Source organism: Melanotaenia boesemani, chromosome 20 (genome assembly GCF_017639745.1).
Source record: "Melanotaenia boesemani isolate fMelBoe1 chromosome 20, fMelBoe1.pri, whole genome shotgun sequence".
In the NCBI taxonomy this organism is placed as follows: Eukaryota; Metazoa; Chordata; class Actinopteri; order Atheriniformes; family Melanotaeniidae; genus Melanotaenia; species Melanotaenia boesemani.
Genome location: NC_055701.1, coordinates 29,288,202 through 29,316,150, shown reverse-complemented (window position 1 = coordinate 29,316,150; position 27,949 = coordinate 29,288,202). Strand labels below are relative to the sequence as shown.

The window sequence follows — 27,949 nt, the reverse complement described above, 5'->3', positions numbered from 1 at the left end:
TCTACCCACATCCCCACCAAGGTTTTCCTTCCCGGTTCAGGTCCTGGTGGAGGTTTTCCCTCCCGGTTCTGCTCCTGATAGAGGTTTTTCTTCCCATTTCTGGTCCTGATGGAGGTTTTCCCTCCCGGTTCTGCTCCTGATAGAGGTTTTTCTTCCCGTTTCTGCTCCTGATGGAGGTTTAACTTCCAGGTTCTGCTCCTGATAGAGGTTTTTCTTCCCGTTTCTGCTCCTGATGGAGGTTTAACTTCCAGGTTCTGGTCCTGATAGAGGTTTTTCTTCCCGTTTCTGCTCCTGATGGAGGTTTAACTTCCCGTTTCTGCTCCTGATGGAGGTTTAACTTCCCGTTTCTGCTCCTGATGGAGGTTTAACTTCCAGGTTCTGGTCCTGATAGAGGTTTTCCTTCCTGTTTTTGCTCCTGATGGAGGTTTAACTTCCCAGTTCTGGTCCTGATAGAGGTTTTTCTTCCCGTTTCTGCTCCTGATGGAGGTTTAACTTCCCGTTTCTGCTCCTGATGGAGGTTTTCCTTTCCGGTTCTGCTCCTGATGGAGGTTTAACTTCCTGGTTCTGCTCCTGATGGAGGTTTTCCTTTTCGGTTCTGCTCCTGATGGAGGTTTTCCTTCCCGGTTCGGATCCGGATGTAGGTTTTCCTTCCCATTTCTGGTCCTGATGGAGGTTTAACTTCCTGGTTCTGGTCCTGATAGAGGTTGTCCTTCCTGGTTCTGGTCCTGATGGAGGTTTAACTTCCTGGTTCTGGTCCTGATGGAGGTTTTTCCCTCCTCTGTCTCTTGGTGGAGCTCAGGATGGAGGACTGAATCAAAACAGAAGATTTGCTCCATTGTGGACACACAGTTATTATAAACTGGGTTTATCTGGAACGTATGTTGGATTTGTTTAAAGTTGGGTCTTACTGGGACTGTTGTGATTGAGTCGTACTGGAAACGGTTCTGATGTTTTCTTGAGATGAAGGTGCATTGGGAATGACTGTATTGTGAAATACTTCTGTACACAAAAAGCTGAACTGAATAACTGGATTAAGCTGGTTTAAAGTTAAACCATGTTCTGTTTTAATGTCTACAAAGAGAAATTTGTTCTTCTAGTTTTCTTTCTTATGATGGGAACATTTTTGTTAAAGAACAGATTGTTTTTCATATAAATGTCGGATCGAAAAATGGATGTTTTAGTTGTTTTTGGTGCTTATGCAGGTGATTGTGTTAAATCAGCTGTGATAGTGTCTCATATTGATCTCTGGATTCTGCAGCTGATCTGACAGAATTTGTGATAATGGCAAATATTTCATTGTAATATTGCACTCTGATCAACATGTTTTTCTATTTGAACTACAGTAAACTCAGTTAAGTTGTGCTAGTGCTTGTGTTAGTAGTGAAGTTCTTTTTGCTAATGGATAAATGCAGCTGATCCCACTGCAGCCATCGTCATTGTAACACCAAACCAAAACCACCAGCCCTACAACTGCATCCCGTGAGAGATCATAGCGATCATATTATTGGGGTTTTGCTTCCACTATTGCCAGAACAATCAAGTTGGTTTAATTCCAGCTTCAACTTGTGATACAAATGCTGCTCCATCCGTTGTGTAAATCTCTTTCACCACTACTTCAGCCTGGAGCTGAGGCTACGTTACTTTTGCTAACAGGGCTTTTTGATACAACAATCATACATTCACAAGAGCACAGACAGCAGACTGTCCCAGTCTAATATTATTCAAGCTATTAGAAATCCAGTACCAGTTAAAAGGCACACATTGGAATCCCACTGGATTTAATGGGAAAGTGTGTCCAGACCTTGACTGGTAGTGTAAGACGCCAGGAAAACCTTGTTCACTCTACAGAGGAGATCATGTAAAAGGAATTGGAAAGTTTTAAAGAAAATTATGTCCTTACACAAATATGTCCGTAAAACCACGTTTGTTTTGGATGAGCATGATGACGGACATCAACAACCTGATCTCCCTGAGCTCAACCATCACACAGCATCAGTTTATTAAATATTAATCTTTTTCATGATCTACATGAGTCTTTCAGTTCTTGCTCAACATGTGACCACTACCATCGTTAATACATCCATGTTTGCAGCCATGTTTTCCCGAAGGTATTAACAGGACTTTTTCTTACTCACTTGTGTTTGTTAGCAGAGCCATTAATCGTCCTTGTCCTCTAAATGTACACACACGTGCAAAAATTCACGTTTGTTTCTGCAGCATCTTGTAACATGTTAGCGTTTGTGTATTTGTATGTGTGTGTGTGTGTGTGTGTGTGTGTGTGTGATGATGTGTGCATCAACTTCTTGGTGTGTTCACAGTCTCTCATCTGTGTGTGTGTGGATTATGTGTCCTGTGGGAGGCTGTTTCCTGTGCGTTTGTTCTGTCAGTCTTGATAAAGTCGGGGATATATCTGCTTTAGAACAAAGAGACACGACTCAGCAGCATCTCACCAACTTTCCTCCTTTTCTCCCCCTCTCTCCCTCTCTGTGTCGAGTCTCTCCTGAGACTTCCTCGGCTTCCGAGGAACGCTGTCTGAGTCAAACCTGACACGAACTCTCTCACACACACAGAAATGAGCTGGAATCTGATACAGAAGTAAAGGTAGTTTGACGTGGAGCACCAAACCAAAGTCAGGCCAAGGTTGGCTCCAAACATGTTTTCAGAGTTTCCATAAAAAAATAAAGCACGCATAAAAAAAGAAAGCTCTTCAGCAACTGGGTTCAGACCCCACCAGCTCAGTTTTAATGTCTTTGTTTACCAATTCAGTCTAGTTCAGGGGAACTAAGGCTTAACCAGAGGGCATCATCATAGAAATGTTGAGTAAATTTATATAGTAGATTCTCCTATATGTTACAAACACATGTTTAAACCAATTTCTGGGTAACATTTGGTATCTAAAAATGTGTTTGAATCCACACACAAGCAAAGTGAACGCATGTAAAAAAAAAACTTGCTACACATGCACACATTACAAATTGCACAAACATTAATATTTTGCATACAGATTTTACAGATGTGGTCATTTTCAAAACATACCATTTTATTTCTAAAGCACTTTAAAAACAACATACCAGCTGACCAAAGTGCTGCACAATAAATTAAAAAGAGAATAAAGAATAAAACCACACAAATAAAGAACAGGAAGAAAATGCAAATAAGACTATAAATGACCACATAGAGCTGTAAGAAATTTAAAATAACACATGTACATACCAAGGGTAAAAGACACAGATGGCAACTCACAACCAGAGAAGGACCCTGTCTGACTTGTAACTGTCCCTCCATCCATCCCTCCGTCCGTCCTTCCATCCATTTTCCACTGCTTATCAGGGATCAGGTCACAGGGGCAGTGGGCTAAGCAGAGAGGCCCAGACTTCCCTCTCCCTGACTAATTCTTCAAGTTCCTGGGCCAGTCGAGAGATGTAGTCCCTCCAGCATGTCCTGGGTCTTCCGCAGTGTCTCCTCCTAGTGGAACATTCCCAGAAAACCTCACCAGGGAGGCATCCAGGAGGCATCTTAACCCCATCCACCTCATCTGGCTCCTCTAGATGTGGAAGAGCAGCAGTTCTACTCTGATCTCCTCCTGGATGACCAAGCTTCTCACCTGATCTCCAAGGGAGATTTCAGACACCCAGCAAAGCAAACATCACAGTTACTCATATTTATGATCTTGTTCTTTCGATCCCTAACCACAGCTGGTGACCATAGGTGAGGGTAGGAACATAGATCAACCGGTAAATCCAGAGCTTCTCCTTTCAGTTTAGCTCCTTCTTCACCAGGACAGACTGATGCAAAGTCAAGACCCAGAGATACTGGAACTCCTCCACTTCCCTATCAACAGAGGACACTTCCGTTTTCTAGTGGAGGACCAAGGTCTCGGATTTGGAGGTTCATGCTCGGCTGCAAATTGCAGCTGGAGATCACGGGCTGAAGGAGCCAACAGAAGCACATCATCTGCAAAGGGCAGAGTCCCAATCCCGAGGCCACCAAACTGGACCTCAGGATTGGGGAGCTGGGGGAGGTGTTGACTCCTCTCAACACCTAAAAACAATCTGTGCATAAAATGATTCACTTTTCTTATTTTATTTATCGTTTATGTTTTGCACTCAGTATCTCAAAGTAACACTAGCTTGATGTGCTGAAATCAGTCCTCAGAAAGCGTATGGAAAAATTATGTTTCATTGTGTTACTTTCCCACAGTTCTGCCAGTCTGCATAAATACTTCAGTTGAAGTTTGGATAATCAGAGATTTGGTGGTCAGTAAATGCACCACCATGCACAACAGCATCTCTGCACTAATACTGTACATATGTATGTACTGGACATTATTTTAAGTAAATCTACCTGTCTAAGGACTAAAGGTGAAAATGAGTCATTTACTAGAATCCTGCAAATTTACATGAGTAAACAATAATATGCCTAGCCCCTACTTTTAAATAAATAAACAAACAAATAATATGTGACTGAATGTTTAGAGTACAATAAAAAATGACTTGATATGACTTGAAAAAATATGATTTTAAAGACACTGGATGTAAAGCAGCTATGTTTCCACACGTGTGGCAGTCTGTCCACAATTAAAACCACAATACATTTCGACCAGTTTTCAAAGGATTTCTGTGAAATGCTCGACATTAACTAATGATAAGTGATTGAAATAATAGTTGGTCACAATCCAGAATTTTTTGCTTTTTTTCTTGGTTTAAGAAACAAAAAATATCCTCATCACACAGTAATTGTGTCTTCTTAACCAGCCAGTGAGCCAGCTCTGGTAAAATTCACACCCCCTCCCTGGTGAGGAAGAAAAAAGAAAAGAAGTAAACTCAGAAAAAAATCCAGGTTATTGATCTTTGGTAGCAGTTTGTCTCAAAATTTTCAGACCGCTGATCATAAAGAAACACGTGCTGCACTTTTCATTTTACCTTCCAAACAAATTTTATTTCCACGGTTGGCTTGTTTGAGTGCATGTCACAGGAGTTCTGTTTTAATGTCATCTCAAGGGGAAAGCCACCTTTTAAGTGTTTGTGTATCACTGAGGGAGAACATCAGCATACACAACATGGCAGCTGCACAGCCACTGGAGGCTCTGCTACACAATTAATGTGTAAGCCACATGATATATGTGTGTGTGCGAGTGTGTTGTGTCTGTGTGTTCTCCATTCATCACCCTGCTCTCCATTTGACCTTGGCACCCTCTTCATTAGAATAAAGATTGTCTGTCTTTTAGGCTACATGGTCGGTCTGCTGGACACTCACACACATACATCCTCACAAACACTCGCATGGAGCCATGCTATTACGTTTCTGTCATTGTGGTGGAATGAAAAGAAGAAAATAAGGAGAACAAGTCTGTGTTGGTGGAATAAAAAGAGGAGCAAAGGCGAATTGATGATCAAATGACAGAGAGGTGATCATGACTGATTTATTCTGAAGTGCTCTAAGCTGAAATACCCAGTCCTGCCTTCTGATGCCATCCAAGATTGTTTTAGAGGCATTTTTACCAAGGAGTCGGAATTCAAGATTCCAGTGTCCAGATTAAATGTGAAGATTAATGTACAAGAGCAGAAAAAAGGTAGCTACTCTCAGCGGTTTATTGGTCTGAGTATTTACTGGGATTACCACCCACAACCATCTCCAGGGTTTCCAGAGAATGGTCTGAAGAAGAGAAACTATCCAGAGCAGCAGTTTTCTGGACCAGGATGCAGCAGAAGACACACCGGGTGCCTCCTGCCAGCTAAGAACAGGAAACTGAGGCTACAATTCACACACACTCACCAACACTGGACAATAGAAGATGGAGAAACGTTGCTGGTCTGATGAGTGTCCATTTCAGCTCCACATTCAGATGCTCGGCTCAGAGGAAGGTGGTCCTGATGAAGAGGACGACCCGGTACTAGAAGGTGGTCATAATGAAGAGGACGACCCGGTACTAGAAGGTGGTCATAATGAAGAGGACGACCCGGTACTAGAAGGTGGTCCTGATGAAGAGGACGACCCGGTACTAGAAGGTGGTCCTGATGAAGAGGACAACCCGGTACTAGAAGGTGGTCATAATGAAGAGGACGACCCGGTACTAGAAGGTGGTCATGATGAAGAGGACGACCCGGTACTAGAAGGTGGTCATGATGAAGAGGACGACCCGGTACTCGAAGGTGGTCCTGATGAAGAGGATAAACTGGTACTAGAAGGCAGTCCTGATGAAGAGGATGAACTAGTACTAGAAGGTGGTCATGATGAAGAGGACGACCCGGTACTAGAAGGTGGTCATGATGAAGAGGACGACCCGGTACTAGAAGGTGGTCCTGATGAAGAGGATGAACTGGTACTAGAAGGCAGTCCTGATGAAGAGGATGAACTGGTACTAGAAGGCTGTCCTGATGAAGAGGACGACCTGGTACTAGATGGCGGACCTGATGAAGAGGACGACCCGGTACTAGAAGGTGGTCCTGATGAAGAGGACAACCCGGTACTAGAAGGTGGTCATAATGAAGAGGACGACCCGGTACTAGAAGGTGGTCATGATGAAGAGGACGACCCGGTACTAGAAGGTGGTCATGATGAAGAGGACGACCCGGTACTCGAAGGTGGTCCTGATGAAGAGGATAAACTGGTACTAGAAGGCAGTCCTGATGAAGAGGATGAACTAGTACTAGAAGGTGGTCATGATGAAGAGGACGACCCGGTACTAGAAGGTGGTCATGATGAAGAGGACGACCCGGTACTAGAAGGTGGTCCTGATGAAGAGGATGAACTGGTACTAGAAGGCAGTCCTGATGAAGAGGATGAACTGGTACTAGAAGGCTGTCCTGATGAAGAGGACGACCTGGTACTAGATGGCGGACCTGATGAAGAGGATGAACTGGTACTAGAAGGCGGTCCTGATGAAGAGGACGACCTGGTACTAGATGGCGGTCCTGATGAAGAGGACGACCTGGTACTAGATGGCGGTCCTGAGGAAGAGGACGACCCGTACTAGAAGGCGGACCTGATGAAGAGGATGAACTGGTACTAGAAGGTGGTCCTGATGAAGAGGATGAACTGGTACTAGAAGGCAGTCCTGATGAAGAGGATAAACTGGTACTAGAAGGCGGTCCTGATGAAGAGGATGAACTGGTACCAGAAGGCAGTCCTGATGAAGAGGATGAACTGGTACTAGAAGGTGGTCCTGATGAAAAGGACGACCTGGTACTAGATGGCGGTCCTGATGAAGAGGATGAACTGGTACTAGAAGGCGGTCCTGAGGATGAACTGGTACTAGAAGGCGATCCTGATGAAGAGGATAAACTGGTCCTAGAAGGCTGTCCTGATGAAGAGGACGACCCGGTACTAGAAGGTGGCCCTGATGAAGAGGATGAACTGGTACCAGAAGGCGGTCCTGATGAAGAGGATGAACTAGTACTAGAATGCGGTCCTGATGAAGAAGATTACCCGGTACTAGAAGGGGGTCCTGATGAAGAGGATGAACTGGTACTAGAAGGCGAACCTGATGAAGAGGATGAACTGGCACTAGAAGGCGGTCCTGATGAAGAGGATGAACTGGTACTAGAAGGCGGTCCTGATGAATGGGATGACCCGGTACTCGACGGCGGTCCTGATGAAGAGGATAAACTGGTCCTATAAGGCGGTCCTGATGAAGAGGATGAACTAGTACTAGAAGGTGGTCCTGATGAAGAGGACGACCCGGTATTAGAAGGCGGTCCTGATGAAGAGGATGAACTGGTACTAGAAGGTGGTCCTGATGAAGAGGACGACCCGGTACTAGAAGGTGGTCCTGATGAAGAGGATGAACTGGTATTAGAAGACTGTCCTGAGGTAGAGGACGACCTGGTACTAGAAGGCGGTCCTGATGAAGAGGATAAACTGGTCCTAGAAGGCTGTGTTGATGAAGAGGAAGACCCGGTACTAGAAGGCGGTCCTGATGAAGAGGATAAACTGGTCCTAGAAGGCTGTCCCGATGAAGAGGACGACCCGGTCCTAGAAGGCTGTGTTGATGAAGAGGAAGACCCGGTACTAGAAGGCGGTCCTGATGAAGAGGATGAACTGGTCCTAGAAGGCGGTACTGATGAAGAAGATGACCCGGTACTAGAAGGCGGTCCTGATGAAGAGGATGAACTAGTACTAGAAGGCGGTCCTGATGAAGAGGATGAACTGGTCCTAGAAGGCGGTCCTGATGAAGAGGAAGACCCGGTACTAGAAGGTGGTCCTGATGAAGAGGACGACCCGGTAATAGAAGGACGTCCTGATGAAGAGGACGACCCGGTATTAGAAGGCGGTCCTGATGAAGAGGATGAACTGGTACTAGAAGGCGGTCCTGAGGAAGAGGACGACCCGTACTAGAAGGCGGACCTGATGAAGAGGATGAACTGGTACTAGAAGGCGGTCCTGATGAAGAGGATGAACTGGTATTAGAAGGCGGTCCTGATGAAGAGGATGAACTGGTACTAGAAGGCGGTCCTGATGAAGAGGATGAACTGGTATTAGAAGGCGGTCCTGATGAAGAGGATGAACTGGTACTAGAAGGCGGTCCTGATGAATGGGATGACCCGGTACTAGACGGCGGTCCTGATGAAGAGGATAAACTGGTCCTATAAGGCGGTCCTGATGAAGAGGATGAACTAGTACTAGAAGGCGGTCCTGATGAAGAGGATGAACTGGTATTAGAAGGCGGTCCTGATGAAGAGGATGAACTGGTACTAGAAGGCGGTCCTGATGAAGAGGATGAACTGGTACTAGAAGGCGGTCCTGATGAAGAGGATGAACTGGTACTAGAAGGCGGTCCTGATGAAGAGGATGAACTGGTACTAGAAGTCAGAACTGATGAAGAGGATGAACTGGTACTAGAAGGCGGTCCTGATGAAGAGGATGAACTGGTACTAGAAGGCAGGACTGATGAAGAGGATGAACTGGTACTAGAAGGCGGTCCTGATGAAGAGGATGAACTGGTACTAGAAGGCGGACCTGATGAAGAGGATGAACTGGTACTAAAAGGCGGTCCTGATGAAGAGGATGAACTGGTACTAGAAGGCAGACCTGATGAAGAGGATGAACTGGTACTAGAAGGCGGACCTGATGAAGAGGATTAACTGGTACTAGAAGGCAGACCTGATGAAGAGGATGAACTGGTACTAGAAGGCGGACCTGATGAAGAGGATTAACTGGTACTAGAAGGCAGGACTGATGAAGAGGATGAACTGGTACTAGAAGGCAGACCTGATGAAGAGGATTTTGAATGTACTGAATGTTTGCAGCGTTGTTGGTTTGTATTGATATATGTGTCTAAGGCTAGGTTCATACTGCAGGGCATGATGCTCAATTCGGATTTTTTTGTGAAATCCGATTTTTTTGAGAGTCTGTTCACATTTCCAATTAAATGCGACTTGTATGTGATCTCCTCTATGAACCTTATGCGCACCAAAAGTGTCCTGCATGCGTAGAAGACACAATGATGTGACAGTGAGCTTGAGACGTCTTCATGTTTGCGGAAGTAAACATGGACGGTAACAGTGGAGCTTATGTTACAATTTTTAATTTTTTATCCAACCGTACCACATTTTCGATGGTATTATTTTTAGAGATTGCAATAGAGGAGAGCCAGATATTTGGCCATGGTATTTGTGGAGCAGTGGCAGCAACGTCTGTACAGAGAAACGTGGGTAAGGAGTTGCAGTCAGGAGTGATGGAGAGTGATGTGTGGGCCTTTCCAGATAAGAGTTTATAAACAATAATGTGTATGACGTGTAGGTTGGATTAATGCAACCTGGCCGTTCAGACTGAAGTCGCATGGCAAAAGATCAGATTCGTATCGGATTTAGGACCACGTATCCAAGCGGCCTGGGTTGCATTTGAAAAAATTGGATCTGTGTCGTTCAGACTGTCATGAAAAGATCAGATACAGGTCACATAGGGGCAAAAAAATCGGATTTTGGTCACTTCAGCCTGCAGTGTGAACGTAGCCTAAGTCCCTTCATTAAACATTTCCACACCAAATGCCAGCTGACTGAATCTGAAAAATGACAGTCTCCCTGTAACACTTTCTCCCAAAAACACTTTACATAAATCCTCATAAAACTGCTCAACATTGTTTTGTTGTAGTGGGACAAATAAAAGAGGTTTCTTCAATATCAAAAGAATTAAGAGTTACCAAAAGACTAGAAACAAGGATTTAAAAAGACTTTAATTAAAGAAAAAAAAAAAAATCCAAGGGGGTTTATAACCTGTCTTCAAGTCTTTTAGGTAAATGAAGACCTCATTTTTAGCCTCCATATTCTCCTTTACTTCATTTACACACACACACACACACACACACACACACACACACACACACACACACGCACACCCTGACAAAGTGGCGGAAGCCAGCAACAGAGGCGGTGTTGTTGACCAACACCTGCTCCTCTCAGTAAGACTGTAACCCTAACCTCACACACAGAGGCTCACAACACACACACACACCACTGATATGATTAACAAATCAACTCACTCCCCTAACAACACATTGCTGCTGTTCAAGCCATTAGAACTGAAAAGAAAAACTTTAGAAGAAAATTATGGCTTTTAAGTCCCATGGCTCATTTTCAAGGAGGAGCATGTCGTCCTTCAATGGCAAGATCTGAAATTTGCCCCACAGTTCCCTTCATGTTTCTAAGTGAAGCCCACATTGCTCGTCTATGAATATTTGCTCATATTTATGCTACTACAAAGAAAAGCTTTAATATGTAGTATGCATATTGTGTAGGATTAAGATGCTGTAAGAGTGAATTTATAACATTTTAGCACATTTCTTGATCCTAGTACTATAGTTATTCTGTCCTGGCAGATACGTCACCAGTATTGCTAGACAGATAGCTAACACAAAAGACTCAGTAGACTTGACTCTAGGTTGAGCTGATTTTACTGAGTTCTTCCAAGTTTGTAAAACTGCAATACGAAATCAAAATATACAGTATATTAACATCAACTAAAATATATGCAACCTTTCTCTTACTCCTTACGGGTTAATGACAACTCAAGGTAACCAATCTATAGGCAACGATAACATATAAGCTGAACACATAACATTGTCACAATAGAATCCACTCACAGGTGAAGAAATACGCAGCAAATAAAGGCAACTGTGCAAGGACACATAACAGAAATGAGGCCCAAAATTAAGCAACACAGCCTACTGCTACCTATGCTAACATTTAGCTCCTGATTAGCATTAGCATAATTAGCTCAGTTTTACAACTGAAAATACAAAGCTTCAGAGACTATTATGATGCTCACAAGTAGGAGCTAACTTAAATAAACAAGAAGCAGTCATACTCACTGACAGATCTACTCCAAGGATCAGACAAATGACTGTGGTGGAGCACTCAGCCTGCATGTGCGGTGGTTCAATACTGTTCTGCATGGTGCAATGACACAAGTCACCACTAGAGGTCCCTTACATTTACTGACTACTGACAGGAGATAGAACAATAGTAGTGCAGCAGTATGTAATAGTCCTTAAATGGCCTCCTGGAGACTAAAACCATGGCTCACAACAGGGCCAATAGAAACCTAATAAGTTATACAACAGGGACGGAGTTAGACAGGTCCAGTATGGCACTGGCCACCTGAAATGTGATTTGACATCTCAGGTACTACCTCAGGTGGTTGATGGGTTACTGGAGGAGGAGAGAAACATCTTTCTAGACACAGTTATAAATATTAAAGTAGTTTCCTAATTCCTAATTCAACTAAGTATTGACATGTGGCTGCACATTTCTAGAAGAGATTTTCTTCCTGTTCAAGTACAACTACTAAAGTTATGTCTGGCTAGTAACCTGATGTTAGCATGAAGCTATGTAGCAGTGCTAATCTAGCTCTATGCTAGCAGTAGTTTAGTTTTAAACTAATGTGGGGAAAACTTGTGATATTTAGTTTTCAGTGAGTGTATTTAGGGACTACACATCAACTCAGTTCATCAAGATTTTCACATTGGAGCTGAAAATAAACTATAAAGATGCTAAAAGAGAACCTTAGTATCTTCTTACTTAGCACTAACTAAGCAAGCGCAACATGATTCAGTTTCATGTAAACAGGAGGCTAGACAGACCCCAGGCGTAGAATCAGAAGCCCAGCAATGTGAAGCTAGCCACAGCATACTGCACCCAAAACAACCAACTTTCCTTTATTGTTACGACCCAATATAAGGGGTATGTTTGGGCGTAACAAAAAAAGAACGTTGAGGACAGATGGTTAAGTAAAATAAGCACGTTTTATTAAAACCTGTGAACGGTGAGTGAAACCTGTAACAGAAAGGCAAAGTGTGCTGGGGTTAGCGGACCTGCAGAAACAAACAAACAAAACCCTATACCAAACACACACCGAGTGCAAACGAAACACAACCGCCACTCGGTGGTGAAACTAAAACCAAACAAAAAGCAGCAGGCCCATAAACTAAAGTGACCGTCGTCACAACACAAAACACTAACCTAGCCCAGCACTGAAAACAATCACACAGAAGTAAACTAACCACACAGAACTAAACCCCTAAAGCACCCACAGTGACAAAAGAGGTTGTCGCGACACCCGCACACACCTGGTGCACAATGTGAGGGGAAAAGCGGCCTGAGCCATTCCGGCTCTCCCCCTCCTGACTGGCTTCTGCTGCAGCCTTTTCAGCATAAGCTTCTTCTAAGCTGCAGCCTGATTGGTCCGATGATTAACCAGTCAGAAGGGAGGAGATTGAGGTGTGCCGGCTCCAGCCACTCCAGACAGAGCCTCCACACAGGCAATTAATGGCAGGAATGAGCTGCAGCTGCCAGCAATTGGCAGTAGCCGTAACATTTATACAGACCGTTTTCAACTTTTCGAAATATATCCATTTGGTGAGCCAGTTTATGAATGCAAAGAGGCTTTATTTCTCATGTCTCTCTAATGTGACCACAGTTATCTAAGCAGAGTTAGACAAAGGCAACACCCCCACCCCGATAAAGTCTTGCCCAGCCTCTTGCTCCCTCATTTATAAAAGTCTAGATCCACCACTGTTTTCCAGACAGAGTAATCAGGGAGCCTTTGAATGACTTTCTTGTGCGCTGTCCATGGTGCTGAACAGTGAAACGCTGACATCTAGCTGATTGTGTACAGGATCAAGTAGATCCCAGCTGAATTTATGTAGTTTTTATAAGATTGGTTAGACCAACATGTTTACATGCACTTTACAAATCCAGTTTTAGTTTTATGAACACAAAAATACTGCTGTTTGTAGTGTCATGTAAACATGTAGAGGACTGAACTTGATCATATTGGGTTTAATTTCATAGTTGATATTAAGATTTTGTCTTCAGGTAAAGATTGTAAATGGTAAAAGTCAGGTAAAGTCTGTCTCCTGCCATCATGATTTATTGTATCCCATCTGTCCTTTTTTTATACCACTTGGTCCAATTCAGGTATCGGTCAAGCTGGAGCCTTTCCCTGCAAGCAGACGAAAGGCAGGGTACACCCTGAACAGGTCACCTGTCCATCATCACAGCGCCAACACAGAGACGAACAACTACTTACACTCCTAGAGAGAATTTATAGTGACCATGCATGTCTTTGGATGGTGGGAGGAAGTCAGAGTACCCAGAGAGAACCCAGGCATACACCTGGAGAACATGAAAATTCAACACAGAAAGGCTGCTGTTCAAAACTCCCCCAGCCGAGGCTCCAACCAGCGAGTGAGTCTTGCTGCGAGGCCGCGGTGCTAACCACCACACCATCATGCAGCCCTGATGTATTGTATTGTTGTTGTTTCTTTTTCAACGTCTCCATATTGAAAATTTCTTATAAACAAGGAAATATTTTTAGACCAGCTGTAATGACTCAACAGACTGAACCCACAGAGGATCAGAGACCTCAGAACTGGACAATTAAGATTTCATTGTGACTCAGGCACAGTGTCTTGAAAGTAATTTCTGGTTCTGGCAGCTGGCTCTTCTGTGGACCTAAGAACAGAGGTGAGAAAGTGTATGACTCTGGCAGTGAGGAAACGTACCAACAGAGGTGAGGAGATCCTTACAGGTATCTTCGCTTGACAGCTGTGAGCAACAGGTTAACAGGTGATTATCTGGAATGAAAACTAGAGAAGTAATAAAGATCCAAAACTTAGATTCAGACAGGGGTTTCTTTAAGGTCCGGTGTTCCTTTTCATCCATCCAACAAGGACTAACAAGCTTGGTTACAATCCAACTACAATCCGATAAGTCAGTCCAAGAGCCAAAAAATGGGAAAACCACATGGAGGAAGCAAAGATTACCAGGCTGGAGCAGGCAAGTACAAAGGATCCTGGGAAGGAGAAACAGGTCGTAAACAAAGGTCAAAAAGCAGATTGAGTAGGGTTGGATTTGCTGCGGAGATAACTCTGAAGATCTGGTGGTGACAAGCAGTTAGACTGCTGCTTAACTAGGGAGCAACACAGGAGGAGAGCATCAACAATCAGTGCTTGAGGAAAGATGCTTTCAGAGGTAGCTGGGAATAACCAACTTCAGTCCAAAATCACGGCAGTAACACCACCCCAAGGGTTGACCCATGATGACCCACCAGGCTGATCTAGATGACAGGGGTGGAAATGGGCCAGCAGGGTAGGATCCGCGGCATGACGAGCAAGAACCCAGGAGCACTCCTTTAGGACCACACCCCTCACAATCGACCAGGCACTGGAGAGAGCGACCACGGTGGCGAGAACGCAGGATGCGGCGCACCCGATAGACCAGGCCGCCCTCAAAGAACCGGGCGTAGGAGGGGGTCTGGAGGAAGGAACCAGAGGACAGGTAGGAGCAGGCTTAACCTTGGAAACGAGGGCTGGACCTGCAGAGCTCTAGGCAGATGAAAATGTACAACCAGATGATTTAGTACCTTAGAGATGTGGAAAGGAACAAAAAACCATGTGGCCAACTTCCCATTCTCCACATGCAGAGTAAGGTCCTTAGTGGTCAGCCAAACTGACTGTTCTACCTGGTAGTTGGAAGCTGCAGACCTTCGTCGGTCAGCCGCAGTCATGTACTGCTGTTATGTTTGTAAAAGGGCTGCTCTAGCCCTGCGCCATGCACGATGACAGCGGTGGACGACCACGTGAGCTGAAGGAACCCAGGCCTCTACCTCTTGAGGCTCAAATACTGGAGGTTGACATCTGTTGACCACCTGAAAAGGAGTGAGTCCAATGGCTGAAGAGGGCAAAGCTTATGTGCATATTCCACCAAGGACAGATTCTAACCCAAGAGGACAAGTCCCATAGCACAAATGAAGGCTGGTCTCCAACACGTAGCCGACCCTGTCTGTCTGACCATCACAGGATGAAAACCAGAGGAGAGACTTCTGTGAACCCCCAAAAGTTGGCAAAATAGTAAGAATACTGCTTACCTTAAGGGAGCAACACAGGTGGAGAGCATCAGCAATCAGTGCTTGAGGAAAGATGCTTTCAGTGGTAGCTGGGAAAAACTAACCTCAGCCCAAAACCATGACACCAGTCAGGATATCTGTGCATAGATCACAGGTTTTAATAGTCGTTTGATTTACTTATGTATAGTTTGCTGTTTTCAGTTAAGTTGCACATAACAAAATACACAACCTGAAAAACACACAAAATCACACATGACTTGCTGCAGGGCTGAATAGCAAGCTGCCTCTACTGGCCAGTCAAATGGCTCATTCATCTGGTTTCCATGGTAACAATTAAACCATGTTGCACAGTCCCTTATTGTTGCCTCATTTGGAAAGAGAGAAAGTCTCTTTTTCTTTTTCCTCTCTTTGTAGACAAAAGCTTATTTGGTCATGAAGAAACTTCCAGAAACACGTGTTTGAAGTTTGATGTTAAATAAAGAAAATAGAAATATTTATTATTACTGAAAATATAAAATCAGGTTTAGTTCCCGGAGTCCTGCTCGTTGTATAGTATATGAACAATAGATTTGATTTTTTCCCCAACATAACCTTGTCCACTTGGATATATACAGTATATGTTACTGTCACTTTGATGTACAAGCAGGTTTTTTACATAATATTTATCAGTCTTATTTTTCAGAGGTATCTAGAGCAAGTAAAATGGGTTAAAGATAGATTTAATTCCCCTGGAAGAAGCAAAAGTTTGTGGTAATGATTTGGTGAAGACCTTTTTCATTGTTGTCTGTTTTCCTCTAACGTGTCTGTTATGTCATTCACAGACGAAACAATCACGTTTGAACAAATGTTTCCCAGTTTTTGTAAAAACTGGTTCAGTATCATTTTAGAACGTTAAAGGGTAGGAGTCGTTGCAGTAAACATAAACTAAAGGCTGTTTGTAGAGCTGAGATCATTAAAACATGTTTATGTGACACACCCACACACACACACACACACACACACACACACACACACACACACACATTGAAGTGTTGGGCAGTATAAATGGGGTGTCACAGAGCCATTTCCTGCTCTTTCAGAGCTCTTCGAAAATCCATCTCAGCTGGAGACACACACACACACACAAACACACACACACACACTATTTTTTGGGAAGAAAACAAGCGAGTGCTTGGGTGAATTAGGAGGGGTTAAATGGGAGGAGGCTGGGAAAAGGTGGAGAACAATTCCCACCAAGCTGCAGGAGTCATATTCCTCATTTCTCATGAATGATGACTCTCAAAACAAGCAAGACAAAGCCGAGACTGACAGGAGATCAGTGTAGCTGCATGGACGATAGCTCTAAATGGAACCTACGCTGAAACACAAATCAAAGCTTACAAATGCTGAGCCAGAATTGAAAAATCAGCTGTGTAACGACAACGCTGTTTGTAGGAACACCGTGCACCACCACAGCGCCTTTCAAAAGAGAAAAGGCTGAATGTTGACTATTAAGCTTCATGAATACATAAATCAAAAGCTATGTTTTAAATTCAGTACTATCACTTAATTATGACGTCCCATCTTGTTTGAATTCATGCTTGTGTTGTTCTTACTCTCAAATGTAAGTCGCTTTGGATAAAAGCGTCTGCTAAATGACTGTAGAATAGAATAGTATGTTTAACTCTTAAAACTCTGCTAGATCTCCGGAGCCCCTGAGGTCTATCTGTTTTATCCTCATCAGTGTCTCAGGAACAGTAATGCAGGGCAGGACAAGCGTAACAAGTCAACGACAGGCGGCTTTACAGAAACTCTGAAACATCAGAAAACAAGAAACATAGTTTATGAACATAAATTATGAGGATAAAAACCGTATTAACAGGATAAAGTTTAAAAATTCAAGATAAAAAGAAAAATATGCAGATTTGGACTTCTTAAAATAAAAACTATTGAAATACAGCAGAGAACAGGTGGGTCCTAACGTGGAGAAGAGACCAGATCCAGATGACCTGAGGGTTCTGGGACTGGGTCAGAGCTTTATAGACCAGCTGCAGAACTGAAAACATCTAATGCATTTTCAACATTAGTCTTTTTTTCTTCGCTCTTCTCGCAGGGGCTGGGTAACAAGAGGATTTAGTCAAAAGTTTGGGGGCAGTGATAAGGATGCATCTCCACCTTACAGAGGGAGCTCATGTCAGTCACTTCTATCCATGATCAAACAACCACGGCTGAACGTTGAAAAATAGATGTGGTATATCGAAAGCTTTGCCTTTCAACTGAGGTGACTCTTCACCACATCGGAGCAGAGCAGAGCTCCAATCCATCTGTCCATCTCTCTCTTTATCCCACCATCACTTCTAAACGAGATGCGGAGATTCTCAACCTCCTCTGTTTGAATTGAAGGATCATTTCCAACCCAGACTGAGGACTCTGCCCTTCTCCATCACATGCGATGAAAAACATTTTCAAGATGATCTAAAAAGTTCTAAACATGCTTACTGAGTAACATCAAGGCTGTTCAGATAACAGAGTCACCTACAAATAGACAGATGCAATGAATTCATTAGTTGTAGGAATCTTTAGGCACCTCATGATTAGATTTGATGATGATGATTATGAATCCTTATCCATGCATCGTGATGAATGTCTACTTTTCTTCTTTATATAGTAGTAGCACCTCATTATTGCTGTATAATGTATCTTTTTAGTAATAATACAAATAGATGTGGCAAGTAAACTGGCAGGTATTTCCCAACTTGTTTCCCAGTATTGGGAAAATCCTGGAGCAAAGTGTGTCTGTAGCAGCATACTTACAGTTCATTGTGAATTGCTTGCAGAAATAATGAACTCCAACCTGCAACAACAATATAACATGAATTCCTCTGGTTAACAGCAGATTGTCTGGGTCAGAGTACACAGCTCTGGTAATATGAGATTCTGTGGAAGCGTCATGTTACAGCTGTCAACTTGCTTTCTTTAAAGCAAGATTTGCTAACTTCGGTGATAAAGGGTGAGGTAGGAAATGTCATTTGTTTGGCTCTTTGGAACATGCATAGAAGTATTTTTCTTATATAGTCATGCTTATTAAAACTCGAAGTTTGTCCTGCAGGTTTTAGATGTTTCCCTTCTTCAATGCACCTGACTTGCATTAACCTGGTTAGCTGGTTTTGTGTAACTTGACGACGCCTGGTGGGATGATCTGTTTGATTTGAATAAGGTGTGTTAGATCAGGGAAAGTGGCCCACCAGGACTAGAAGTGGACATTCCTGCTTTGTTCATGCTGTAGAGTGTCCAGGCTTTTCACTTCCAGGTACTGGTGTTTCTCATTTCGGCTTCTGCCAACATTACCTTCATTTGTTCAGTTAAGATACAGAAAGTTAAATTTTCTGGTTTTGATGCATCTAAATTTGATCATTTCTGACCCTCCAAAGGTCCATTGAACCAGAAGCTTGTGAGAAACATTTTGGTTTAGCTTGTGTATTTTTATAAATAAAATACAAGATGATGAGAAAATCTTGAATCCTTAAAGATTGATCCAAAGTGGTTGAGAATGATGACTCAAATAGCAGCGCTGTGCACCGTAACATGATAATATGTCACTGACAAATGCTTAATCCAGTTAAAGGCACCATGCATATTTCATTTAGAATTAAAGTGGCTAAAACTCACTTCTAATGACTCCTATGGATTTTGTCTTCACTGTAGGTTGAATGCATAAGAGCTTGAAAAGAGACAAACTCTAGTGTGGAAGTTTAAATTAAAGAGAAGCGAGTAGTTTTCAACCATTCAACAATACAAAGAATAAACCTAAGGAAAAAAAAGTAGATGAAACATGATGATCAAACAAGATATTCTCTAAATATAAAAATTTAAATACATAAATAAATAAATATATATGTGTGTAAAATTAAAAGAAAATTTGAAGTTTAGTATGAGAAAAGAAACAGGACTCTGTTTAAAAGAGACAATGATGCTGATGCTGATGAAGAGGGTGGAGATGCATCCTTATCACTGCCCCCAAACTTTTGACTAAATCCCCTTGTTACCCAGCCTCTGACAAACTTCCCTCATTTGGAGGATAAGATGAATCTACGAGAAGAGCGAAGAAAAAAAGACTAATGTTCAAAATGCATTAGATGTTTTTCATGTATGACTGCATTTCTGCTGACATTTCAGCTCTGTGCTCATTAATATGGAGACCAAATTAAACTTATGATTGCTTGTTGATTTTCTCCTCCTCTACTCCCCATCCCTCCCCATCCCTACTCCCCCTCCTTTCCCGCTCATCTGCTTTGCAAAGCATTTATCCAGCAGAGCTCTTTAATGTTTTTATACAAACTCAATTACAAGTTCAACTTTGAACGTCAGAACGAGTCCTAAATAAATAAAATCAAAACTCTTTTTGATACACTTTCCGGCCACTTCATCAGGACCACCTTCTAGTACCGGGTCGTCCTCTTCATCAGGTCCACCTTCTAGTACCCTGGTTGTCTGCTTCATCAAGTCCACCTTCTAGTACCGGGTCGTCCTCTTCGTCAGGACTACCTTCTAGTACCGGGTCGTCCTCTTCATCAGGACCACCTTCTAGTACTGGGTCGTCCTCTTCATCAGGACCACCTTCTAGTACCGGGTCGTCCTCTTCATCAGGTCCACCTTCTAGTACCGGGTCGTCCTCTTCATCAGGTCCACCTTCTAGTACCGGGTCGGACCTTTTCAATCCTGGTGTCATAGATGAAGCAGGTGGTGGAAACCTTCCTCAGAGGTTTTCTCCATATTGACATGACAGCATCACACAGTATTTAGTCTGGTATTAAGTAACATAATGTTCTGGCTTTCGGGTAATCCCAGTCTTTGCCCACCAATGGCATCATCCTTTTTGAAGAAGAATCACCTTTTTTTTTTGTTCTTTTTTGGCCATTGGGAACTTTTCAGGTTCTGAAAGCACCAGCTGGCTCGGCAACCAGCACTGGGACAGATTTCCAACTTGTTTTCCAAGGTTCAGTTCTTCCATCTCAACATGCTAACAGTTAGCTAATCTGTAGCGAAGAGAACTTTATATTAGTTTGGTAATTGGGGTTTAGGGCCAAGAAAAACTTCATATAAACTCATCTTTTCACGTTTTCATTAGAAGTGACAGAATTCCTTTATTTCCTCCTTGTCTCTTCACGTCCTTGTCAGCTGCTCCTCCTTCTTTCTGCCTCTAACTTCGGAGCGTGCCATGAAAGTGCTAAAACTAGATCTAAGGAGCTGCCTTTTGCAGAGAGGTGGTGTGTTTGTGTGAGAGACATAAGGAGGCATGCAAGGGATACGTTTTAGTGCTGCATTGGGTAAGAAACCCTGAACACATCTGTTAATAAAACAGCGACTAGCTGACTGTGGAAACTGAGTCTGCTGGTTAACCCAGAACGGTTTTAGTTGGGTTTATTCTGTCACATCTCAAGTGTTAGCTGGTGTCCTTCAAATTTTCCCAGCTAGTTATATTTTTCTCTATTTTTCTATCCCTTGTTCACAATCTGTTGTCTCAGTTTTTGTCTTTCTCCTCCCATCTTTGTGTCTCTCTCTGTCCTCAGGCCTGTGCTTCTTAGTCCATCCTTGCATGGAGATTGACTGGAGGCATGAATACATCACAACTAGCCATCCATGCATCCCCCTCCCACCACTCGCCCATTCCTCCAAGATCCCTCTCTCAGCACTTATCTCAAACTTCGGATCTCATGCATTTTAATCGGCGCGTCTATCTTCTGCTCACCCCCTTCTCCCTCTTTTCTTTGACTTTGGATCAGTGGCATCCTTCAAACAAACAACACAACACCCCCCCCCCAGCAACCATGTCCCCTTTTTAAATCAATATTTGCCATCAGCAAGTAAATTGTATAATTTCCTGACTGTTGGAAGAATGTGAAGCCAACATATTTACCTTCCACTCGTCTATTTTTTTTACTGTTGATCCCTTGTTTTTCACGCCGTGGTTATTAGCTAAGTGAAGGGGATGGATGGGCATGAAGCGCGGAGAGATAGCATCTCCATCAGAATCGTTGACGTTGAAAAATGGCCGCCGCCTCTTTGATGACAGCGCAGCAAACACACACACACACACACACACACACACACACACACACACACACACACACACACACACACACACACACACACACACACACACACAAAGTCAGAGAAGAGACATTTAAATATTCAAATGGGGCCGGGCGTTAATGATAAACGACAAGGGAAAAGTAGAATCAAGTAGCTATTGATGTAGAAAATGAAAAGAGGAGAAAGAGAAGAGAGAAATGGGAAATTACACCCCCCCCCCCCCCCCCCCAAAAGAAAATAAATTAATTAATTAATTATTTAATAATAGGAGAAGAAAGTGATGAGAGGGGATGAACGTAAAGGGATAGAGAGAAAGACAGAGGAAGGAAGTGATGGTTTTATAGTGAAGTAAATGAAAATGAAGAATTCTGCACATCTAACTGAATCAGGATGAAATAAGGAAAAGAAGAATGACAAGAACATCAACAGTGAGAGAGAGATCAACACAGCTTGACAGATAAAACTGGAATGGTTTAGATCAGGGCTACTCAATTCGGTCCTACGAGGGCCGCAATCCAGCAGGTTTTCCATGTATCCCTCATTTGACTCAGGTGTGTTGGTGCAGGGATACATGGAAAACCTGCTGGATTGCGGCCTTCGTAGGACCGAATTGAGTAGCCCTGCTTTAGATGAACAGGTTTCCATGCAAATTCCTCATAAACTGAACTCATCTGGGAATTCAGAGAGGGAGGAAAATCTACCGAATATATGTAACAAATGAGATTCCTCCAAGGCCCTGCACAGGTTTCTTCAGCTTCAATTTACAGCATTTACAGTGGACTCTGGTGGAGATACAGCCTCTTCTGTTTCAATATAAACATCAACAGTCAGGTGAAATCTTATGTTTAAACTGAAGGGATTCACATAGATGCTATAACACATGAATCCACAGAGTATTCTGGTGTCACAGTGATCTGTGTGGTTGTACCTGTGGATGTGTGACACGTGTCTGTCATCTGTGGCGTCTACAGAGCAGCCACGCCGAGCTGATGCTGATGGAGAACAGGAAGAGCAGCCTGCTGGGCCGAGCGTCATCCCTGAGGAGGAGTGGAACTCAACTACCCAGCAACTTCAATGCCAAAATACACAACCTCACACACACCTGGAGACAACTGGAGGTAACATACACACACACTCGTTTATTAATTATCTGTACCGCTTTGTCCATTACGGGTTGCAGGGAAGCTGGAGCCTATCCCAGCCACGGTGAGCCAGCAGGTGAGGAGAGGCAGGTACACCTGGATAGGTCACCAGTTCATCGCAGGGCCGACAGAGAGACACACAACCACTCACACACACACCTGGGGAGAATTTAGAGTGGCCAGTTAACCTAACATCAGCCAGAGTACCCAGAGAAAACCCAGGCATACCTGGGGAGAACATGCAAAGTCCACACAGAAAGGCCACCGCCCCCCAGGTTCGAACCTCCCCCCAGCTGAGGCTCGAACCGGTGACCTTCTAGCTGTGAGGCTGCGGTGCTAACCACCAGTGCAGCCCTGTCATTACAGCAGCAACAGTAGTTAAAGGACAAAAATGTAAAGTCTGCTAAATGCGAGGTAGAAGAGTAACAACACTGTTGAAATGAACGATACTAATAAAGTTTTTCTGGTGTATATTAAAAGTTCTGTGTTTGGATAAAAGATGCTTAAATTCAGTTCATTGTCTGTTTGATTCTACTTCTTTATTTCCATCCAGCTACAAGTCACTGAACCTCCAATAAGACAAAAAGAAATAAACTTCCATTTCTCATATTTGTGCCTTGCTAATGGGCACATTGGCAGCAGTTGTTTGTTTTTCCCTGGGCGCGGTGATTAATTCCCGGTCTGTGGCGGGTTGACAGCTGGTGATGGTTCATCAGGAGGCTGAAATGTGACAATGAGACTTTGTTCCTCTGAAGAAACAAACCATCTCCTGTCGACCATGTGGCACATCAGAGCTCACTCACACAAACAGAGGGAAACAGTGAGGGAGCAAACGGCAAGGAGATCACACACACACACACACACACACACACACACACACACACACACACACAAACACACACACACACACACATCACGTTTACTCACATGCTAATTCGAAGTTCTGGGAGGTGTGCATGGGTGTGCATTAACATATGTATCATCCTCAGTGAGACTGATTTCATTTTGGAAATGAAACAGCAGCAGCAGATGAGTCTTCCTCTGTCTCTCTAATCGTCCTCCTCTGAGTTTCCGCCACAGTAACCAGACTCTGATTAAACTTCTATTACTGACAAGCAGAGATTTGGAATCAGAACATTGTTTCACACACACATATATCAAAGTCTGCATGTGTGTCAGCGGCGGACAGAGACGTCCTGGGTGGTGATATGAGACTTTCAGTCCGGTTTTCTCTCACCCAGGCCGCACCTTATCGCTTATTTTTAAAGTAAAAAGAGCACCCTGCTCATGTCATGTCAAGTAATGGTTATCTAGTATTAATTATTGTTTTTCTTTAGCTCCTTAAAATCTTAATTTTAAGCAATGTATTTATCTGGTTATGCCTCCACACTGCACGATAAGGGTTTGGATGAGGGTAGATGGTGAGTGTGCACAATTGCTTCTTTCAGTTAGTAAGTTAGCCGTGGCTTTAGTTAGCCTGTGGAGCCGGTTCTTACTGCAGTTAATGAGAATGTTGCATCTGAATTAGCCTGTTGTAAGGTTTGTGGAAACGATATGTGGTATCAGACAGGGCGTGGGACATTGTGCCAGCAGATTCAAAACTATCCATCTGAACTGCATGGAAAACGTTCAGCGTATAAACAGGTTTGCTTGGAGGTTTGGTCCCAGACCTGGTGCAGCACAGAAAAACATAAGTCTGACAAAGGTTATACGTACAGGGATCACCTTATCACCCGTTCAACTGCTAGCTAACACTAATATCCAACCAGCTGATCACACAGCAGCATGTAGTCATGTAGACAAGGCGAAGACGACCTGCTGAAGTTCTATCTGAGCATCAGAATGAGGAAGAAAGGGGATGAATGTGTTTACTGGGATTTCCACCCACAACCATCTCCAGGGTTTCCAGAGATGGTCTGAAGAAGAGAAAATATCCAGAGCAGCAGTTTTCTGGACCAGGATGCAGCAGAAGACACACCGGGTGCCTCCTGTCAGCTAAGAACAGGAAACTGAGGCTACAATTCACACACACTCACCAACACTGGACAATAGAAGATGGAGAAACGTTGCTGGTCTGATGAGTCTCCATTTCAGCTCCACATTCAGATGCTCGGCTCAGAATCTGCTGGAAACATCATGAAAACATGGATCCATCCTGCCTTGGATCAACGCTTCAGCCTGCTGCTGGTGTAATGGTGGGGGGAGGTTTTCTTGTCCCACTTTGGGCCCCTTAGTACCAACGTGGCCTGGTTTAACCAGCACAGCCTACCTGAGTATTGTTGCTGACCATGTCCATCCCTTTATGACCACAGCCTTTCTTCTCACTCTTCTTTACTTTCCCTGATCACTTTATTCTTCTGCTCTGTCATTTTGCCCCTCAAAGTAGTTTTTATCTTTCTCTTTATCTTCCTCATCTCTTAATCTTCTTTACGTCTCCAACCCTCTCCCCTCATCGTCTTTAACTCTGTCCCTCTTTACTAACATGAATTTTCTTCAGCTCTCTCTTTTCCTTTAATCGCTTTCAGATACATTTAAACTAAGTTGTTTGACGGTATATCAAAGGTGTTTTTTCTCCTTGTTTTGCCTCCTCCCCTCATCCATCCTCCCTCCTCAGCTCTTCTTCAGTAGCATGTTAACGGGCCGATCAGAGCTTGCGTCGGCATCTGCTGCTCTGACACAAATTGGGAATCAACTGGAATTGATGTCATGTGTCTTGCTCTGAACTATCCAGGCCTTATGAAGAATTTATGACAAAGCGTTGGTGTGCACACACACACGGCCGGGATGATGAAGAGAAAAATAAAGCAGTTGTAAATAAGCTTTTATCTTTTCTTTGTTAGATTTTTGAGGAAAGTCAACCCCTCCTTTTTCCTGCAGCTGTTCAAGGTCACGCTGCAAGAGAGGTGAGGTGGTTGCTACGTAGTGATGCTTTGTTATTATCATATTATCATATTCATTAAAAATTACATCCTGATAAAGATGAGTGGGAAAAAACAATGAAGCAACGACACAGACAAAACAATAAAATCTTTTTCTTAGTTTCTTTCCATCTGTTTTCATTTCTCTTATTTGACATCTCGTCTCTATTCTCATCATCTTTTACATTTGAGCCTTTTTCCATGAAGGAGCAACTAAGTTTTGTGTTGGTTGAGTATTAATGAAAGAAAGCTGTCTGCTAGACGTTCGGAGCTTTTCTGACTAATTGTCTCCCAGGTCATTATGTTTTCGTGCAGCAATCTAGCTCTTTCCTTAACTTTGTGTGAAACTAAGCACACATTCATAATAGCTGTTGCTTCATCTGAGCACAAAGGTAGCTGCACATTTCACCGGTCAGGGGTTTCTATTGTGGCCTCCTCTTTGTCATCTAATGGGCTAGTTTTTCCCACCAGAGTAAAACTAAAGTGGTGTTTCCACTTAGGGGGGAGAATCATTGCTTTATTCCTGACTCAATGCCTTTTGTATAAATGCATGCATATGCAAATTAGCAACAGGAACCCATGCAGGGCTCTTTCAGGATCAGCTCTGAATTACACCAGTTTTGGGGGTGATGAGGATTATAAGATGACGGCTTTTTAATTCTTAAAATGGTTGAAAACAACCCAACATGTTTGTGAAATCATCAAAATGATCAGTTATTAGGGTTCAGGAAGGAATAGAGTAAAATTTATACTTTTTTAAATCTTCCAGTTATTGGTGAATCCTTATTTTTACTTTTCCTCCATATTAATACATTTAAGAGACATCATAAAATAAAACAACCATTCCCCAAATGTTTTCTAGCATCGTAGAGCACAATGGCTTCTTTTATTGACGTTTTTAAACTGTGGATTCTGTATTCATTAGGGCCAGCACCATTTTTCTAGAACCCAGCACCACTATGTAAAGCAGTTAATTATAAAGTAAATACAAGCAAAGAGACATTTTCTGTTATTGCTGCTGCTGTTGCTTCAAAAAGACAGACAAGACTTTTTCTTCTAGTTTTTGCATCCCAGAAATTTGCCTCCTACTCAAGCAAATGTCCCACAACTGGCTGAGAATCATAAAAATTAATAGGAATCATGATCTGCAGTGGTGTGTGGATGTCTGAGGGTTTCCAAGAGGACCAGGAAAAACCACAGCCTGTTGTTCCCAAAGCGAAGGGGAGTGGACAGAATAACTGAAAGCTGAAGGGCAGCCACATGTGTTTGGTGAAAGCATGCTGCTTGTTGCTGTTGTTCTCCACTGGAAACTGCAACCTTCCATCCTCCACCTCTTCGCTTGCTCCATTACATCGGAGCCTGATGGTGGTGCGAAGACCTCTGAAACTGCTGAGATTATAATAGTTCTACATCAAGTCCAAAAACTCATGAAGCTTTGTGACCGCCCCATAACTGAGAGATTTTCAGCTGGAACCTGCAATCTTCCATCCTCCTCCTCATCCTTCGTAGCTTTAATCTTTTATTTGCTGGAGTCCAGAGATCTGTCTGTGGATAGATGTTACGCGAATGCCTGTTATAATTAACAGAGTATTTCTTAAATAAAAAGGTTTTAATTTTTTATGAAAACCCTTTGGTATGTATCAACCCAGTTTTGAGAAGTTCCCATTAAATGCTAAATAGAGAATAGGACATATACTCCAACACATAGTGTCACACAACAAAATTAACAAACAAATACAAAAAAAAAACTTCTTAATTCAACATTTTGGTTATCCCAGCGATGTGCCCCCCATCATCAGCTAATCCAGCATCATCTTCATCCTACCTGAACTCTGAGATCTTCATCCTACCTGTACTCTGAACTCGTCATCCTACCTGAACTTTGAGCTCTTCATCCTACCTGAACTTTGAGCTCTTCATCCTGCCTGAACTCTAAGATCTTCATCATACTTGAACTCTGAGATCTTCATCGTACCTGAACTCTGAGATCTTCATCCTACCTGAACTTTGAGCTCTTCATCCTACCTGAACTCTAAGATCTTCATCATACTTGAACTCTGAGATCTTCATCCTACCTGAACTCTGAGCTCGTCATCCTACCTGAACTCTGAGCTCGTCATCCTACATGAACTCTGAGATCTTCATGCTACCTGAACTCTGAGCTCTTCATCCTACCTGAACTCTGAGATCTTCATGCTACCTGAGCTCTGAGATCTTCATGCTACCTGAACTCTGAGATCTTCATGCTACCCGAACTCTGAGATCTTCATCCTACCTGAACTCTGAGATCTTCATCCTACCTGAACTCTGAGATCTTCATGCTACCTGAACTCTAAGATCTTCATCATACTTGAACTCTGAGATCTTCATCCTACCTGAACTCTAAGCTCTTCATCCTACCTGAACTCTGAGATCTTCATGCTACCTGAACTCTGAGCTCGTCATCCTACCTGAACTCTGAGCTCGTCATCC

The 27,949-nt window shown here is 43.1% G+C and overlaps 1 protein-coding gene across 1 annotated transcript in view; it reads left to right on the top strand.

Annotated features, from left to right (window-relative positions):
* akap6 (A kinase (PRKA) anchor protein 6) overlaps nt 1-27,949 on the top strand; it is a 315,131-nt gene that overhangs the window by 230,819 nt on the left and 56,363 nt on the right. The window contains exon 16 of the mRNA XM_041971385.1: nt 22,389-22,535. Coding sequence (XP_041827319.1) covers nt 22,389-22,535 — 147 coding nt within the window. The remainder of the gene's footprint in view (nt 1-22,388; nt 22,536-27,949) is intronic.